Source organism: Lichenostomus cassidix, chromosome 1Aa (genome assembly GCF_008360975.1).
Source record: "Lichenostomus cassidix isolate B80296 chromosome 1Aa, HeHo_3.0, whole genome shotgun sequence".
NCBI lineage: Eukaryota > Metazoa > Chordata > Aves > Passeriformes > Meliphagidae > Lichenostomus > Lichenostomus cassidix.
The window spans coordinates 29033241-29050924 of NC_139480.1; the positions used below are offsets into that span (position 1 = coordinate 29033241).

Consider the following 17684-nt stretch of genomic DNA (forward strand, 5'->3'; position numbering starts at 1 on the left):
GTAAAAAGATGGATCTTGGTAAACAGCACAGGCTTAAGTCCGCAATGCTTCAAACTATCTGGATAAATTACGAATTTCACAGTAAGTTTAATCAATATTCCTTAAGGTTCTAGATAAAAATTTTGCACTCTTGCTGATGGTCAATTGCTGCTGCAAAGGAGAAGCAGATGGGCTTTCACAGCTCCTTCTCTCTGTGTCAGTAGGCTAGAAGTGCTGGAGCTTGCAGAAGAGTGTCTAGTTTTGGGAGACAAAGATCCATGTATTATGAAAGGGGTAAATCCCCTTAATTTTAATCATCAAATTAAAAGTTTCTGCAAGATAGCATGACAGATCACTGCATCAGAAACCCATGCATGTAATTAAGAGCTACAATGTCCATATTTGTGTTTTAATGTTTTTGTTAAAAAATCCTTCCCAAGTTATATAACCCCTTTACACACTCTCTCTCCACACCTGCTAGCACCAGAACTGTGAGCTCATCCAGTACAGCCCTACACTTCTCATAGTTGCTTAAATTACTTGTGATAGCGTGCAGATTTGGCTTCAATGCACCAGAAACCCATCAAACACCCTGTTCAAAAAAACCAACCAAACAACAAGAAGAAACAAAACAGGTAGATGGAAAAATCACAGCCTGCAGATTTGAGCATAATGGATCAGATTTTAACCTCTACTGGAATCTGTTGGGATGGGTTTAAATAATTTGCAATTAGGTCAATAGGTATCTGCAGTGTCACTGTGAGAATGAAAGTGATGAGAAGAGACCAAATTCTTCCTGGAGATCAGTCTTTGGTGATGAGAATTATTACTGCACCACATACTGGCACAAACATCACTTCTGGTCTTGTAAAAACAAAAATCAGCTAGTTTGTTAAAAATACACTAGTTCAATTTAAAAAAGAAATACATATAGCTTTTGGAAGTGTTGCCTTAGTGTTAATACACTGACTAATAAAAATATTACCATAATAAGATCTGCTGACCAAGCACCGATTGTCTCAGCTGCTAAGACATTGGCAGTCCTTCCACAATACACTTAAAATAAATGAACTTGTCCTTGTACTTCTTAAGCCAAGTCTGTGGTCTAAAGCAATATTTATAGGGTCAGTAGGGGAGCTTAATCTCTCCGTGATTTGTATTGGTGCCTATCACCACACAAAGCATTTGTCTCTGCAGAGGAGAAAAAATTTTAATGAACTTTCACACATACCTTCCCAGAATGGTTTAAAATTGCATTCAGCAGTGAAAAAAAGTAGTCTCTGCCTTCCAGCTCCAAACAATTCTCCACAGGAAGCTCCCATTGAACTAAGAGGTATGTTGTGGTAGCTGGACAGAATTTTACATTGTCTACAGCTGAAACATACATCCAACACACTGGCCCATTCATCTGCCCTGGAAGACTGCTGCTTCTTTTAGCCCATTACAGCTGATAGAAAACACAGTGATAATTTGCATGCATTGCCATTCCTCATGCTACCAGCATCGACCTTCACACAACACAAAACAGTACAAGTTGTCTGAATGGCCTCAAACAAAGGTATGGAGTTAGGAGAGAAGGTCAGGGTTTGGGTTTTTGTTTGTTTTGTGGCTTTTTTCTTTTGGTTCACAAAAAGAACCAAAGTCAAAGAAATATTGGTTTAAAAAAATAAATCTAAACTGTTCCTTACTAAGTGTTCTTCCCTGAACTAAACATTTAAGAAAAACATGAAGAGTCAGTTGTGCTTAAATTTCCAATGTGCTGAAAATGTCAAGCAAGACAAAACAAAGCTTCACTGTCCAAAATGTAAATGCTGGACTGAGTTAAAATTTAATTCCTAGGACTTGGCAGAGTGGCAAAGTCCCTTAGCATAACAGCTTAATGCCACAACCAGGCTTGAAAATCCAGCACTTTACGTTCCTATCTTACATACCTGATATGCATCACAATAACTGATGTAAGATTAGTCTCATTTTCAGTGAGAAAGGTGTCTAAACTTTTGGTGTCTAAAACTTCACTGTGTAATCTAATCACCTGGGCTCTGTATGCAACCCATGGAAGGAGATGTCCACTTGCAGAAGGCAACTAATCCCTTCCAGCCCCTCTCAGCACAAAGTGCCTTCTGGAGGTGCCAGTCTCTTCAACTGGTTATCCAGAGAGCCAAACTGGTGATGTCCACAACTGGTAAATGAAACCACAAAGGACAGCAGGCTTGAAAATGCTTGGTTACAGTGTGTAACTCTCCCTACAGCCTGAGTGATAGCACACGTCATGGCACCATGTCAGCCTGCACCAGCCAAGATGCTCTGAAGCAGTGCCAGACACAAGCTGGGGGGACAGCCCTGATCAGAGGCCATTCCCAGTCAACCATCTGGATGCAGATAACCTGCTGGGGGTGGAAAAGGGGAAGGCAGTTTAGCCAAGTGAGCCACAAGGGCCACAGAACTGTGCCTGCCCTATTTTATTTACTAGGATAAGTGAAGCCACTTCAGATTGTATTCCCAAATTCAACATGCCTAGAGCCATGCAGAATGACTCCATCCTCAATCACTTAGGGGTAAAAAAACACAAAACAAAAATACAAACAAGCAAAATAAAACAAAAAATCCAGAAAGCCTGCTTGCTGGTCACTGAAAGAGCCTGAAGTGCTGTACTCTTCACTCTTCTCTGCCAGCTGTCATTAAATCTGATCTCACTCTTGTGATTTTTGGTGGCTCTGTTTTAACACCAGCAGAAGAAAGGAAGCAGTGAGGAGGGAAGCACTCAGCCCTGGCAGAGTGAGACACAGCCACAAGGCTCCAGCAGCTGTCACTGCCTGGGCACTTCTACTTAAACAGTCTGGCAGAAACAACCCATCACCTGGTATGAGACAACATAAATACCAGGAAGGCAACATCAATACCCATACATGTTCTGTCTTGAAACAAATACTAAATCCAGCTAAAGAACAATTTATCAGGCATCACTTTTCCTCAGCACTTATGATTGCTTGTCCAAAACTAAGGCTAGTGGCTTCTTGAGAAACACAACTTAATTAGCTGTTTTTCCAATTATAAAGCCATCTGTGCTCACTCTATATTATCTAGTCAGAAGCTACATCCCTTGCTGTTGTTCTAAGTGTTGAAATCAATGAAGTTATTCTCAGAACATTTCCAAATGGAACAACTCAGCTTTGACCCCTCTTGCAAGAACCAAGCTCACCAAGCACAGTGACTTCAATCAGCTCAGACCCTGACCTGAAGACAGCAAGACACAATAGAGCTGGCACATGTATATGAACTCAAAAACAAATTAGCATTTCGATCAAACTGGCCCAGAGAATAAGTGAGAGTCTAGCAGCTTCCATTGCCTCTAACTTCCACTCTCACTGGAATTTAACTACCTCATCAATGGGACTCCAATTTACATTCTCTGTCCTTTGGTTCCCAGAATTTAGCCACTTTAAGAATGGTGTGATTTATTTTGAAAGTCACTTTAAACAACCTAGATGAAATTAGGACAAAAATTTCAAAAGCAATTTTTATTTGTTTTTTCTGATCTAATTATTTTTCTGGTAGTCTGTCAAGAAAGTAGTATGTGTGCATGTTAGTCATAAATTGAATTATGTACTGGCATCAAATTAGCAACACTGAAAGCTAAGACACTTTGATACTATTAATATCAAACATGAAATATCAGAGTAGACATCAGTGTGCTCTACCAGAACTGTATCTTAATTCAAAGAAGTATCAATGCTCTATGACAAGGTCAGTATCCACATGCTTATTCACATTTCTTGACTTTTGTCAAGACTCCCAAAAAAACAACTTTGGAAGAAGTCATATGTGAGTGCTTCCCCATTAACATCTGGATAGGGAATTCCCATCTCAATTCGCAGGCAGTACATTACAAAAACGTACTGCAGAGGATCAGGTTTCCAAATTTTGCCAGCATGGTCAGAGATTCAAATAGCCTCAAATAGAGGCTTGAATGCCACACATCTCACATCCCTGAATTACCAATTCCCTGATTCATCTAATACGCATGGAAATTCTGTGCAGCTGGTTAAAAAAAAAAGTATTTGAATTCTTATTTCCTCTTAATTAGAATTCATCTACTTGAGTAAGTTAATAAGGTTTCATAGAAAAGGATGGTTTGTGTAACTTCTAACACAATTAAATATTAATAAACTCCTGTGGGAGCTAGATCAATGGAGTACAAAACGCCCTCCTGAATTTCATCTCACATGTCATTTTAACCAGTTATGTATTTCTCTATACTCTGTAAGAAGTTTTATCCAGCTGTAGAACGGTGATGAAACCACACAAAAAAATCTCAACATTTACAGAATAAAGAAGGGTGTGCATCTCATGCTCAGTTTCAATAATGGATTCTACCATAGCCTGAAATAGCTAACCATCACATATGGAATACACAAACATAATGAATCTGAAATACTATATCTAGTCCATCTAGATAGGAATAAACCTGAAATTCCCCTTCTCTGGCCCTATTTGCAACAAAACCAAAATGCTATAAAACCAAAAGTTAATCATGTATCCGATCCTAAATGACAATATTAAATCATCTTTTTCCATTTTTCCTTTAATTCTTTCATGACCTTTTGTGAAAGAACATTTTTAAGTGTCTGAGTTCAGCTGGTTTGTTCTTTTCTCTTCTCTTAACTACAGAAGAAGAATCATAAACCTGAACTTCTATTTCCAAGCTATAGAATATAAGGTTGGTAGTAGACACTTCTTGTGGAAGAAGAATCATAAACCTGAACCTCCATTTCTAAGCTGTAGAACATAAGGTTGGTAGTACATGCTTCTTATGATAAAGGTGTTGGAGACACTGGTCAAAACAAACACCAGGCAATTGTTCTTGAATTTCTAGCAGTTTGGTCTAAAACATAGATGATGGAAGTCTGCAGAAAACTTTATAAGTAACTATTTTTTGTTTTAAAATTTTGATTATAAATATCTGTCCTACATAAAAATAACATAACTAAAATGAAACAAAATATCCCCACATGATATATTAAAACCTTCTCATTATCACTTTCCCAGAACACTTCAGAGAAGTCAAAGCTCCCCAATTCCTCAACCCAATTATTTAATGACCAGTTCTTTCATGGACATATTTACAGAAAGGCTCATATTCTTTAAGATTTCGAAGTATTCATTAGCAGGAGGCACAACAGTAAAACTTACATTGACATTCCTTGCAGCACTTGCCATCCACATAGGCCAGGGCAGAGTTAAGTGGACAGTCAGCCAGGGGGCAAACCAAAGCCTCACACTGCACAGTGCCGTTCTAGGAGAATAAAAGGTGCTTAACTGGTAGTTTTATTTAGCAACAGCAGAGATCTTCTCAAAAACAGGAACTTGAAAATCTATTTTTACATGCAATGAACATTCTAACAACATCCAAAAGAGACAGTTTAACGTGGGTCTTTTAATAACTACCAGAACAGAAACCATACCTTTAGAATGTCACACATACAATTTTTAACATGAACGATGTGCTCTTTGAGATGATAATGACCAATTTTTTTTTAGAGGCGAATCTATTTGGAGTCAAAACATTCTGCCAATCAGCAAAAAACTGACAGATTACTGTGAAATAACAACTGCACAGAACAATACCCTGCCTTCTGATTTTATGTTAGAGACAATATATTTCTAAAAGGTAATAACATTATAGCTGTGAGAAAAAGGCAAAAATATGTAATGCATTTAACAGTAAATTCAAAGGATTTTTGAAATTTATCAGTCAGATTTGATACCATAAAATACTGAAAGAAAAATTAATATCCCTCCAAAAATATAAAGGTCAAAAAAATACTAAGCTTAAAGAAACCCATTTAGCAAATTATTGATGGCAGCAAACCAATCTGAGGTGCAGTACAGACAACAACAGCCTTTTCACCAATTTCTAATGGCCTTTGGATTAGGCATTTAATGAGTTCAAATGGAATGAAAGAGTTTTACGTGAATGGACAATAATACAGATGCCCCAGTTTTGTACCAGAAAGGATACCTGCAATCATGTCTGGTGTTGTGATACCTTTGGGAATCTTCCATCCACCAAATCTTTTCCATTTGTAATATAACAAAGCTTGCATACGACCCTGACATTTTACTCTTTATTACTTATTGAGATGTAACCAAAGGCAACCAAAGGAAATCAGACACAAGGGATCTATTAAATCATTTGCTAAGAAAAAGGCTGTGTTTATAGTGATAAAAAGGAGGGAATTAGAATTCCAGAAAAATTGTTCACAACTCAGTGCAAGGGAATAACATGATAGCTAACTATATTGCCTAGCACCTGCATATGGTGACATGAAATATGGGAGATACACATGCTAGCAATGCTGGGAACATAGGAAAATATATTTATTAATACTATTCCTTAGATTTAGAACAGGTTTTAAAGCTCTTTGTTGTTAGCACCTAGCATACATCTGGAAGTCTCATTATTTGTCTCAATAAAACTAATCAGAGGAAGCACTGGAGTTCCTGGCTCCCCACTCAAATCATAGCCATACCATGCAAGTGCAGTTCTTACAGCCATCCGTCCAGGATTCAAACTCCCTGTAGGTTGTGCCTTTCACTGTGCAGGTCCTTTCACAGTAGCACTGATCCAACTTGTTCATCCTCTGCTCAGCTTGAGACAACTGTATTTACAGTTCACAAAAATATTTTGAATTTGTAAGTGGCTTCCACATTCGTAAAAACACAATTCAAAGTGTTGTCCTTATCAGTAAGTATGCAGATGACAGAACACATGTAGGAAAGTGCAGTCAGAGACAATAAAAAAATTACTGTTAAATACAATATGGTTAAACCACCAGTCATTCCAGAGAGGGTAATTAAGTAAGACACAATGCAGTTCGTCTTTCTCACCATCATGACATCAGGGATGACATGAAACAAAATGGGCAGGTCAAATTGGGTACAGTTCCTGATTTCTCATCTTTGTAAGGGGGAACTGATCAAGAACCTTGCTCTACATAAACTTCTCACAGATAGAGTGGCCAAATAAAAGTAAATCTCAAAACCAATGTTAGCAATTGTTTATGGATTTCAGCCAAGGCATCTTTAACACTCATGTATCAAAGCAGCCAGGTAACAGCACTCCTGCAGATGTCTAAAGAACTGACATTTACAATCAGAGTAGTCTATTTTCACCAGCGGATGTGAATGCCTTTGGTGCAATATTCTACAGGAAAGGAAGAAGAAGGTCCTGGTTTGGATTCTTAGGTCCCTGGCTTGCATATATTTTGTATGAATGTGCCTTTGGCAGCTCAGGTCTTGAAAAGTCTTGGTAAGTCTTGCTGTAATAAGCACTATAAGCACAGGTATCTGTGAGTCCTTTCCTTGCTCAGGGATTTAGATGCAGTTTACTAGTAAAATGTATGATTCTATAAAAATATTAAAACACAAGAAAACTCTCTGAATGTATAATTTCTACGTATAAACATTAGGCACAGGTATATCAAGATGTAAACATACCATGTTTGCATCTTTATATACCATGTTCTACATCTTTTATATACCATGTTCTGCACACAGCCATGTGAACAACCCTATATAAGCATGAATAATCTAAAAAGACAGCAATTAAAGACTGACAGTCCTCATTGCTCCCATGACTTGAGTCCTAGTAAACAATACCTTAGCTGATGTTTTTGCTAAAATGTCTTGCAGTTCCATAATTTTCTGCACAAGTCCATGGAAGTCATTACAAGTTGGGCATGCTAGAAAAATAAAATATATGTGTTTATAAAAAACCAAACAAATGTATTCACAATAGGTTCAATCATGCCGGAGTTGACAACCAATACACTTAAATTCAAGGTTTTAAGAAAGCTTGTAGAACAGAAAGAAGGTAAAAAGCACACCTTTCATTTTATGATATAAGAATTAATAGACTTACTGCGATTAAGATCTGGGCATTGAGAAATAAATCCTTGAGGCATGACAAGTAATTGCACATCTTGCATTATGCCCTATGTGTAAGTAGAGACAAAACAAAAGGATACATTATTTTTACCTGTCAAAATTATGTTATTTATTCACTATGTAAAACATTAAAGCCCACACAGAAAAACTACCTGATGAAAACAATACTTATGAATAAACAGCTTCTTGTCTGGACCCAATTCAATGATAGAAGAATAAACAGAAATTAAAATAGATAGATGTACATGCATCCTGAATATTTTTTAAAGGCATAAGATTAAATGTCAAGATATAATTATGTGGCAAGAGTTTGGTGGTTTTGAATTCATTGTTATTTTTAGTTAGTCACTGCAGAAAAGCTTGCAAATGACCTTTAAAAAGTAATTTGAAAACAGCTGCAGTTTCAGTTACTTAGAAATACTCTTTTAAATAAAATGCAAATTTTTTACAAGCTGTAACTCTTAAAGAGATTTGAAGAATAAAGAAACTAGAGTCAAGAAAAAGACATTAATGCAAACCCTGAATGAGTTTGTGCTGGTTTTGGCTGAAGTAGAGTTAATTTTCTTCATAGAAAAGTAGCTGGTATGGGGCTGTGTTTTGGATTTGTGCTGGAAACAGTGCTAAGAACACAGGGATGTTACAGAAATTACACAGCAACAAGGATTTTTCTGCTGCTCCTACCACCACACCAGTGAGGAGGCTAGGGATGCACAAGGAGTTGGGAGACATAGCCAGGACCGCTGCCCCAGCTGACCAAAGAAGGGGTCATATCCGAGACCATAGAGCATTATGCACAGCATTTACAGCTGGGGCAAGAAGGAAGCAGGGAACATTTGGAGTGGTGGCATTTGTCTTCACAAGTAACCATTCCATGTGACAAAGCCCTGCTTTCCTCAATACCTGCAGGCTGAATACCTGCTCTCCTCCGGAAACTGGTCAATAAATTCCTTGTTTTGCTTTGCTTGTGTGGCTTGGCTTTACCTATTAAACTCTGTCTCAAACCATGAGTTTTCTTGCTTTTGCCCTTCCAATTCTCTCCCCTATCCCACCAGGGCGGGGGGTGAGCAAGTGTCTAGGTGGCACCAGCTGGGGTTAAACCACAACAAATTTTCATGGGGATCCTTCCATAAAGCTTACAAAATGCAGAGAAACTGCATGTCTGTTAGGCAGCTGCAGAGGTGCACGTTGTTAAGAATTTCGGGAGACTTCAGCATGAAACTCAACTATGGTATCTGGAAAGAGATGGTTTCACACAGTAGAAGAGATCCCATGCTTGCAGGCAGATTTTACATGTATGCTTAGTTAAGATATAATTAGTAGGCAGTTTGCTGCTCTCCACTAGCAAAGGCCAAAGAGCAATGCCAAGGAGATCCAAGAACCGTGTTATGATTACAGAAGCACAAACCCATTGAGGTTGGGAGGCACCTCCTGAGATCATCTACTCCACCTTCCCTGCTCAAGCAGCACCACCACAGGGAGTTGCCCAGGACTGTGTCCAAATAGCTTTTGAATATATCCATAGTTGTCTCTCTTTGGCAAGTCTCACAGTAGAACTGTTTTCTTATGTTCAGATGAAATTTCAGGTGTTTCAGGTTTTGCCCATTGCTTCTTGGCCTGTCAGTGGGCACTAGTGAGAAGAGTCTGGATCCCTCATCTTCATTTCCCTCACAAATTCAAGTATTTACACTCATTGATGAGATTCCCCCCCACCTCCTAAGCCTTCTTCAAGGATGAACAATTCCAAATCTCTCAGCCTCTCATCATATGAAAGATGTTTTGAATGATCATTTGAAGTTCACTCTTTATCTTTCAGGGAATGCATACCTTAAAATAACCATGTGCAGTATTCCTCTGTCCCAACCAAAAGGTTGTACCCAAAGGTAAGTCCATGAAAGGCTTCTCCACAACTCTTTCATAAATTCTGAAAATGAAGGGGAAAATAGAGTGGCAAGTTGTTATCATTTCATTTACTCAGAACTGGAATATTACAAATTTGACAACTTCTTATAAAACAACACTCTACTTACTTATTGCAGTCCACATGTAAAATCAAGTGAGAGGCACTGATTGCTAAGGAAAGTCTGTGCCATTTGTCATCTGCCAAAATGTATGGGAATACTTCTGTGTGGGAGCGATGACTGCCTGAACGATAATGCAACCTGATTTCATTTCGATGACCGCTGCTTTCCAGCTCCAGGTACCTGTACCATAAATGCATCATCATGTCATGAACCATTCTTATCAGCACAGCAACATTTTATGTAAGACATCTTCTCATCATCATGCTGGAACTATTTAAAAGAGGAAGAGAAACAAGCAGATACAAAGGCAAAAGTGGACCCTATTCAGATTTCCACTGCATCTCTCTTAGTGACAAATAACGGAAGGTCAAATTTTCATATAAGTACACAAGATTCCAAGCCAAGTATGTTTTCCTCTAGCAAAACAATTTTACGTAATGTGATCCGAATTACACTATTATGAATAATTGCTTCATACAATGAAAGCACTGTAGGGATTCTCTGAAGGCATGAATGCACAAAAGACAACCCCACATTTTGCGATAGGGACATCGTTATTAATTACCAACCAGGGAAGTAAGAACTGAGACTGAACACTGCTTTGTGTTCTGGTTTTATATGTGCTGTAACATCTCCTTTCATTTTCTGTAATAAAATTTCTCCAAAGATATATAAAATCAAGAAATGCTAACTCTTCAGAACAATTTATATATGTGTACATATTTGCTTTGTTAAATAAATATGCACATTTGCAGGGCAGGTGTACATGCATAGATACCTACATCTATATATGTATGCACATATATATGTAAATATGCATATATATATATACATATATATAGCAAAAACCCAGCAGTGCAGCTGTGCCAAGATAAGTGAACCTAGTAGATTGCAAACACAAGCTTTGATGGTGAAATTCCAGCAGTTCAATTTAAAAAGTACACCATAACCAAACTCAGTTCTTAGACAGGCTGTCTCTCACATGTTGGACCTATTCTGGGAAAAAGCCTGACTAACCATTTGTCTTTTAAAGAAGTACTATGTTTCTCATTTTAACATTCCCCAAGAAAATTATTTTTACACAGGAAAGAGAAAAAAAATACAGATTCTCTAATAATCATAAGCAAACTAAAGCTAAAGATCAAGGAAAATAATGTATGCAGTGAGGTACACAACAACTGGGAGAATGGAAAATTCATTTTTGTCTATTTTTGTGGCTACATCTGCAATCAGACATGGCAGTGCACATGTGTTCCAGGGTGATGTCATTTACTTTAACAAGCTTTTTAAGGGGTAGAAAAGATAATGATTGCAGTTTTGAAGAGTAAAAATGAGAACAAATGAAAACTATCTTGAACAGTCATTATCCCTAAGAGAAGGCTGTGCTCACAGCACATCCCTCCTTTCTTCAGGGTGTTCCACAGTGGAACACACCTGGCAGCAGCACAAAAACAACTAGGTTTTTGCAAAACCAGCAAAGGACAATTTCTTCCTCCCCAGTATTAACAAAGCAGATAACTAGAGTCAGATATAAATTTTATAATTAATTTACCTCCTCATGGCCCAAAAAACCTTTTTACATGGGCAAGAATCTAAACTAATTGAAGGCCTGGCTGCAAAAATTGCACAATAATGGCAGGACATCAATCAACTTAACCTCCTTCATAACTCAAGCTTCAAGGAAAAAAACAAGATTACTCTCAACCCAACAAAGAAGGGAAACATTAGAGAATTGGACTCCTCCAGAAACTTTTAAGTGTCTCCACCCAGTTGCAGAAAAAAAATGGGAAACAAGAGGCATGGATATGTTGAAACATTACCTCCTGACAGAAGCAAGAGCTTCTCCTTCATTCCAAGTCCATAGCAGAACTGAAGCCAGCACACAGGCAGGCACAAAACTACACCAGTAGACATACAGTCAGTACAGGTATAAAACAAACATTTGTGTTGCCCTTATGCATGTAAGACAATGAAATCTCTGGATTTCATTATCCAGATGAATCATGGATTTGCCAATACAAAGAAGATATTGCCGTACAAATTTCATGAATTAAGAACCGCTGAGAGAGGATGCTGACAATCAATGACGCTGTAATAAGCAAGGAAATCTTCCCACACAAAGCTGCACAGAAACTGTGGACACTTGCGGTGTTGTTTTAATGGTGATTAACGCACTGTTTTGACAGTCACAGACAATATCTTTTGTTCTTACATTTGCTAAACTAACAAATACAACTACCTTTGAAATGAGAAAGCATGCATCAAAATGAAAAAGAAAAAAATAGCCATAAGGAAAATTATTATGAGAATCACTTATGGTTTATTAATAATCTGTGGAGGTAGCAGCACAACACAATTAGAAAAGCAAGTGCAATGACAGCCAGAGCAATATCGCTTTCAGCTTGAACAAATTCCATGATGTTGAAATACAGAGAAGCAAAAGTGAATCATTTCCACCTAATTTTTTACAACATGCTGTGCTTGCTATTCCCCTTTCCTACATTTGTTTAACTGCCTGGACTTACATGGCTCTGTCTCAGCTTCGTGAGTTTCAGGAGCTGGGATGAAACTCAGCACTAACAAACACATAAGGGTGAAAATGCAAAGTCTGCCCACAGTGAGGCTTCTTTTTCTTTCCGTGAGGCTGCAACACTTGGGTGCATGCTTTCCTAAGGTTTGAAAGTCTTTGAGAAACTACACTAAACATTAACAAAGACCTGGATTTTAGAAATTAATTTCTATTGACAAAAACACTCCATATTTCTCTGTACACTCATGATTACTAAAAATTTGAAAGACAAAGGAGGGTGATTTTACTCCTAAAGGACTTCCTTCCTAAGGAAAGAGTAACTGCATTGTACTGCAGTCTTCTCCTAGCCAAGAATCTCATTACTGAAAAGCTTCAGAGAAACCTCATCAGCTGAGTCACCAGTTTCTTGTCCACACCAGCATAGCCCAGCCCACTCATCACAGGAAGAGCAGCAGCCAAAGACATCCCATTTAAACATCACTGATGCTTTTCCCAATAGTTCCAAGGTGCTCTTCTATGCTGCAGAAGGCAAATTACTCTTGGAGTGAAAAATAAACAACGAGAAACAAAATACAAGAGCAGAACCTGCATCTCTCTTTTTAACATCTGTAATCTCTGCTGCCATTTAATCAATACCAGCCTACTTGATTTTAACACCCAAAAAAACCACCCACCTTGGGTTAAACTTGGGTTTAACTTCCCAGGGAGATGATATGTGGTTGGGTCTTTCTATGTTTGACATGCAGAGAAGAAAATGCCAACCCAGAGAAAAAGGTTGCTACATCTCTGTAGATCAGTCTGTGTGTGCACAATCATTGCAAAGGCAACAGCCAAGGCCACAGCAGCAGATCAGCCGCTCTGCTTGGAAACCAGCCAGACAGCGATCCCTAATGTACTGACTAAGGATGAGCCTGTCTTTGTAAGAGGAAGAAATTTGTTTCAAATGCCCCAGAGGAATCTGAGACAGAAAACAGTGATGTTTACCCTGCTGCCCACCACTGATCTATTGTAACTTCTAGGCAAGAGTTGGGAGTCAGCAGATCTGCTCAGCTGTGGAGTTTTAATGACCATCCTGGCAAAGGGCATGTGGTCACACCAGCCCGGGCAGGACCTGCTCTCTGGGAGGTGACAGACTAGCATGAGAGAAACTGTGGAATTAAAATTGAGGATGTACAGCAAAAAGTTAGAGATTTAGGAGGTGAAACACCACATGGTCCTGGTGTACACAGTAGCAGTGTTTGAGATGAGGGAGGTATGGCTATTCCAGCTAACAGGCAGTGTTGGCAACACCAGGTCTTTGATGGCTCACTTACTCATTTGGCATCCTTTCTCACAGCAAACACTCATACTTACTCCAGGCAACTAATAATTTCAACTTCAATTTACTGCATGCAGACAAGTATTTCAGAAGCTAAAGGCAAAATATCATGTCTGCTGCTTATGAATTTATTACTGGGTGGTGGGTTGTTTTAACTTCTCCTACTCATAAGTATAATGTTAAAATATTTCTTCATGGCTCTTTGATCTACACAGAAAAGAAGGGTAGGGGAATAAAATTAAAGATATATGTACTTAAGAAAAAAGTTAAAATCCTTATCTCCATTATTTATAAAAAATCTTTATCTGAAGATTTGTGCTATCGAAGTTCTATCTATATTTTGCTATCAAAATTATACCTTCTTGTTAGGTATAATTACATAAAACATTTTTTAAAAGGAGATCCTACTCAGTAGACCCTATTCATAGCACAATAGCAGCAAGCAATTCTGCTAGGTGTAGATTATGAAGATATTAAGCAGCTCATGCAGCACCACTACCACATTCAGCAATGTGTTATTTGCTATTTTCTGTGGTATCCTGACTGGGCAGTGAGGAGTGTGAGATTTTCCTGTGTTTGAGAACACCTAATTTGAAAGTAACACTAAATGTTCTGAAACATTAACTGCAAGTTTTTATTGCTTAGTGCATCCCCTAGAACAACATGGCATCAAAATATCCCCAGATATATTACCATCTTTTCAACCTAAACGATTCTACGATTATATAAAAAGTGGTAGCTTCATTTGACCTGTACAAATCTACTTCCCACCTCTCAACACTACTGATTGATCTTATTGGTTTTGCGCTTTTCCATCTAGAGCTCTATCCAGACATGAGAAGACTGACACTTTTGTCAGGGAATGAATGATGAAAAAATTGTCGTTACTTTTCTGGATAATTTGTAGCCCTTAGTGCAAGTGCACAACCGGCAGGAAAGACATCAGTTCTGTTTCTGTCCCTTCCTTTTGCTGAATACAATTTTAAAGCCAGACTATAATTTTCTGACTTATCATATTTTTGTTCAAAAATGTTGATTCATTCATTAAAGCCAAATCTTTTGACAGAAACAAACATTCTCACAGCAAAGCTTGTGGGTTCTAGGATAAAATGCTTGCTAAAATGAGAGAGAGAAACAGAGACAGAGAGCAAATCTAAGGTTCTCTGAAAGACTTTCTCAAATACTTTTTAATGCCATGATTATTACCTATATGAAAGCACAGATCCCAAGTGAAGAGAGCTCAAAATTAGAAGAGGGTATTACCCATTTTGACAGAGAGTACAAACAACAGGACAGCAAAATTAGCCTCTCAAGTTTATAATACAAACTGGTGCTCCACTCCAACTCATATCCATCTCAGTGATCTCTCACACATTTTCCCTGACACTGGTAGGCTTTTCCACGCTGACTGGTGGGAACAGCCCCTGGCCAGTGCTGCTTCACAAACTGCCCTAACATCATCTGCAAAGGTACTAACTGCAGGAAATAAAAGCATGCCAAAGAAGATGCTAACAATTATGCAAAATGGACAACAGCAGGCTAGTGCTCCAGCCTGGGCACTGTTTGGTTTACTAGCACAGGCACTACCAAAAAATCTGCATCACCATTGCATCAAGTGGAGGGGAAAAAAAGAAAAAAAAAAGAGAATGACATTCCTCAGGGTACTTGTCTCAGGTGGAAAAAAACCAAAAGTTCAAGTTCCTGCTCCAAATCAGGCAAAGCAGAGATTAACTGTGTGAAAAAACACCTCTGAAGCACTGCAGCCAGACAGCTACTGATCATTCTGGCATTTACATCTCTCTTGTTGTTTATTTCCTTCCACCACAAAAAAGGTCAACCACTTCAGCTTTGTTCCACCATGCTCCTTGCATTGGATAGCTAAGGAGGACAGCTGTGGAGGAGGAAGGTGCCTTCCTGATGTGCTCAGGAGATGGAGCCCAGAGATGGGACATGCATGGAGGAACACCCTCCCAGTTGGCATGTTCATGGGAGAGAACAGCCAGGTGAGAGATAACTGGCAGGGCAGACAGACATCATCTGCACACATTCACCTGCACAAACTACTACTGCACAGCATTGCAGCTTCCCCCCAGACAGAAAGAAGCCACAGCACAAGGTAGCAGCAGGAGAGTGAGGTTTTAATACCCTGATGTGGAAGTGGAGGCTAGGAAACACACGTGAGGCTGTTCAAATCCTTTCCATCACTGTGCCCCTCAGTGTCTGCACCTGATTCCAACTAATAAAGCATGTGGGGAAAAAATGTATGCCAATAAGATATTGTTTCTATGAACTCCTTACAGACCCTTATCTGATTTCAGTGGGATTGCTGTGGTCTGGAAGCCTTTGCTGGCTTTGAAGTCAAGAACTTGTCTCTCACCTGAGAGATTTCTCTGCTTACCTCCCAAAATTTGAGGTCAACTAAATCTGGGAGGCGCAGGGAGCCTTCCCACAACACTTAAGGGAGCTCAGAAGGAGCCAGAAGCAGGAACTGAGGTCTCACCAAGCTCTTCAAAACACTCCAAGAAAAGCTGTTCTTGCAAAAGATGCTGGCTTGGTCTTGGAAACTTCAACCCAAATATTACAGCACATTGTCCATGCCATTCCTATTTGAGCTGTGGATATGAAATCAAATTCCCAAATGAAAACACAATTTTTGAAACACTAATTCTTGTCTTTCAGAAGACAATGAAGAAAGAACTTTCTCAATGCAAACACTGTAAAAACAAATGGCATAAACCATGCCTTTCATTCCCTTTCTTGACAAAGTTTCTCCAACGAGAGCAAGAGGACTGCAAATACAATGAACAACTTTCTAACAGATGTATTAGTAAAAGAAAAAGGCAGTTTCAACATAACTCCTCCCATTTCCTATCCCAGAAGAATACAGATTACTTTGTTATTTGTTTGTTCATAGAAAGCCTTATAGACAACATCAGAAGAATAACAAAATCTGTCAAAACTCACATTTCAACTATTTCAGTGGGGGTTTTCAATGTCATAGGAAGGAACAAATCTTTTGTCTCTTATTCAAGAAGGCTTGTCACTAGTCTTAATTCAAGAAATAGGTTCCAGGTGCATAAGCATTCTGTAAGAAGTTCTCAACCAATTCACCCTGGATTAGTTGGCACTGCAATGGTTTACATTAGACAGGACGGCATCACTTGATTTAACAGAAGTTACGGAATAGTAAGCTGCATGAATTACAGGAATTTACATCCTACTGGTGTTGTGTAGTTTGGTTTTGTTTTTTTTTTTTTTGGTCACACAGTGTAAACTAAACTGAAGCAAAAAAAAATAACAAACAAACCCAAGCAACGGTGACATGGCATCAATCAATTTTATAATAACCTTTAAAGCCAACGCTTAAAGAAACAGGCCATTGCTAACACCATGAAGGCATTAAACACAAAACAGCTTCTTTACAAATACTTCCATCCAACCCACACTCAGGGATAGAAGTTAAATCTCCCAAACCAACACAAACAAGGAACTTTTTTCTTTTGGGATAAAGAGCCCAGCCAAGCTGTCAGTGTCTACACAGAGCCTCCTTTGTACCATAGAATCTTCTCACGCACTGGAAAAACAGTGAATGAATGAAAGAAAATACCTTTTTGTTTTTTTACACCTTTGATGAAACATGCAAACTGCATCAAAAGAAGACTGACACCAGAGAAGTTTAAAATCACTAGAGGAATTCAAAAGCAATTGATTGTTATGAACAAATTCCAGAGGGCTCATAACTATCATCAGACCAGTAAGAAACAGAAACTAAGATTTAATACCAAAAACCTAAAATACAGAACACTACAACCCTCCACTTTCAACAAAGAACATCACGGAGTGTTTTAAAAAGATGAAATAAGCTACTAACTCTTTTGGCACAGGGAAT

At 38.5% G+C, this 17684-nt stretch overlaps 1 protein-coding gene across 2 annotated transcripts in view; it reads right to left on the reverse strand.

The window, feature by feature from the left end:
- Positions 1–17684, reverse strand: part of NELL2 (neural EGFL like 2) — a 134897-nt gene that overhangs the window by 93797 nt on the left and 23416 nt on the right. For both annotated transcript variants that reach the window (XM_085043685.1, XM_085043676.1), the window contains exons 4-9: positions 9954–10127; positions 9751–9847; positions 7901–7973; positions 7639–7721; positions 6510–6638; positions 5170–5272 (exon numbers count right to left, since the gene is read on the reverse strand). In XM_085043685.1, coding sequence (XP_084899811.1) covers positions 5170–5272; positions 6510–6638; positions 7639–7721; positions 7901–7973; positions 9751–9847; positions 9954–10127 — 659 coding nt within the window. The remainder of the gene's footprint in view (positions 1–5169; positions 5273–6509; positions 6639–7638; positions 7722–7900; positions 7974–9750; positions 9848–9953; positions 10128–17684) is intronic.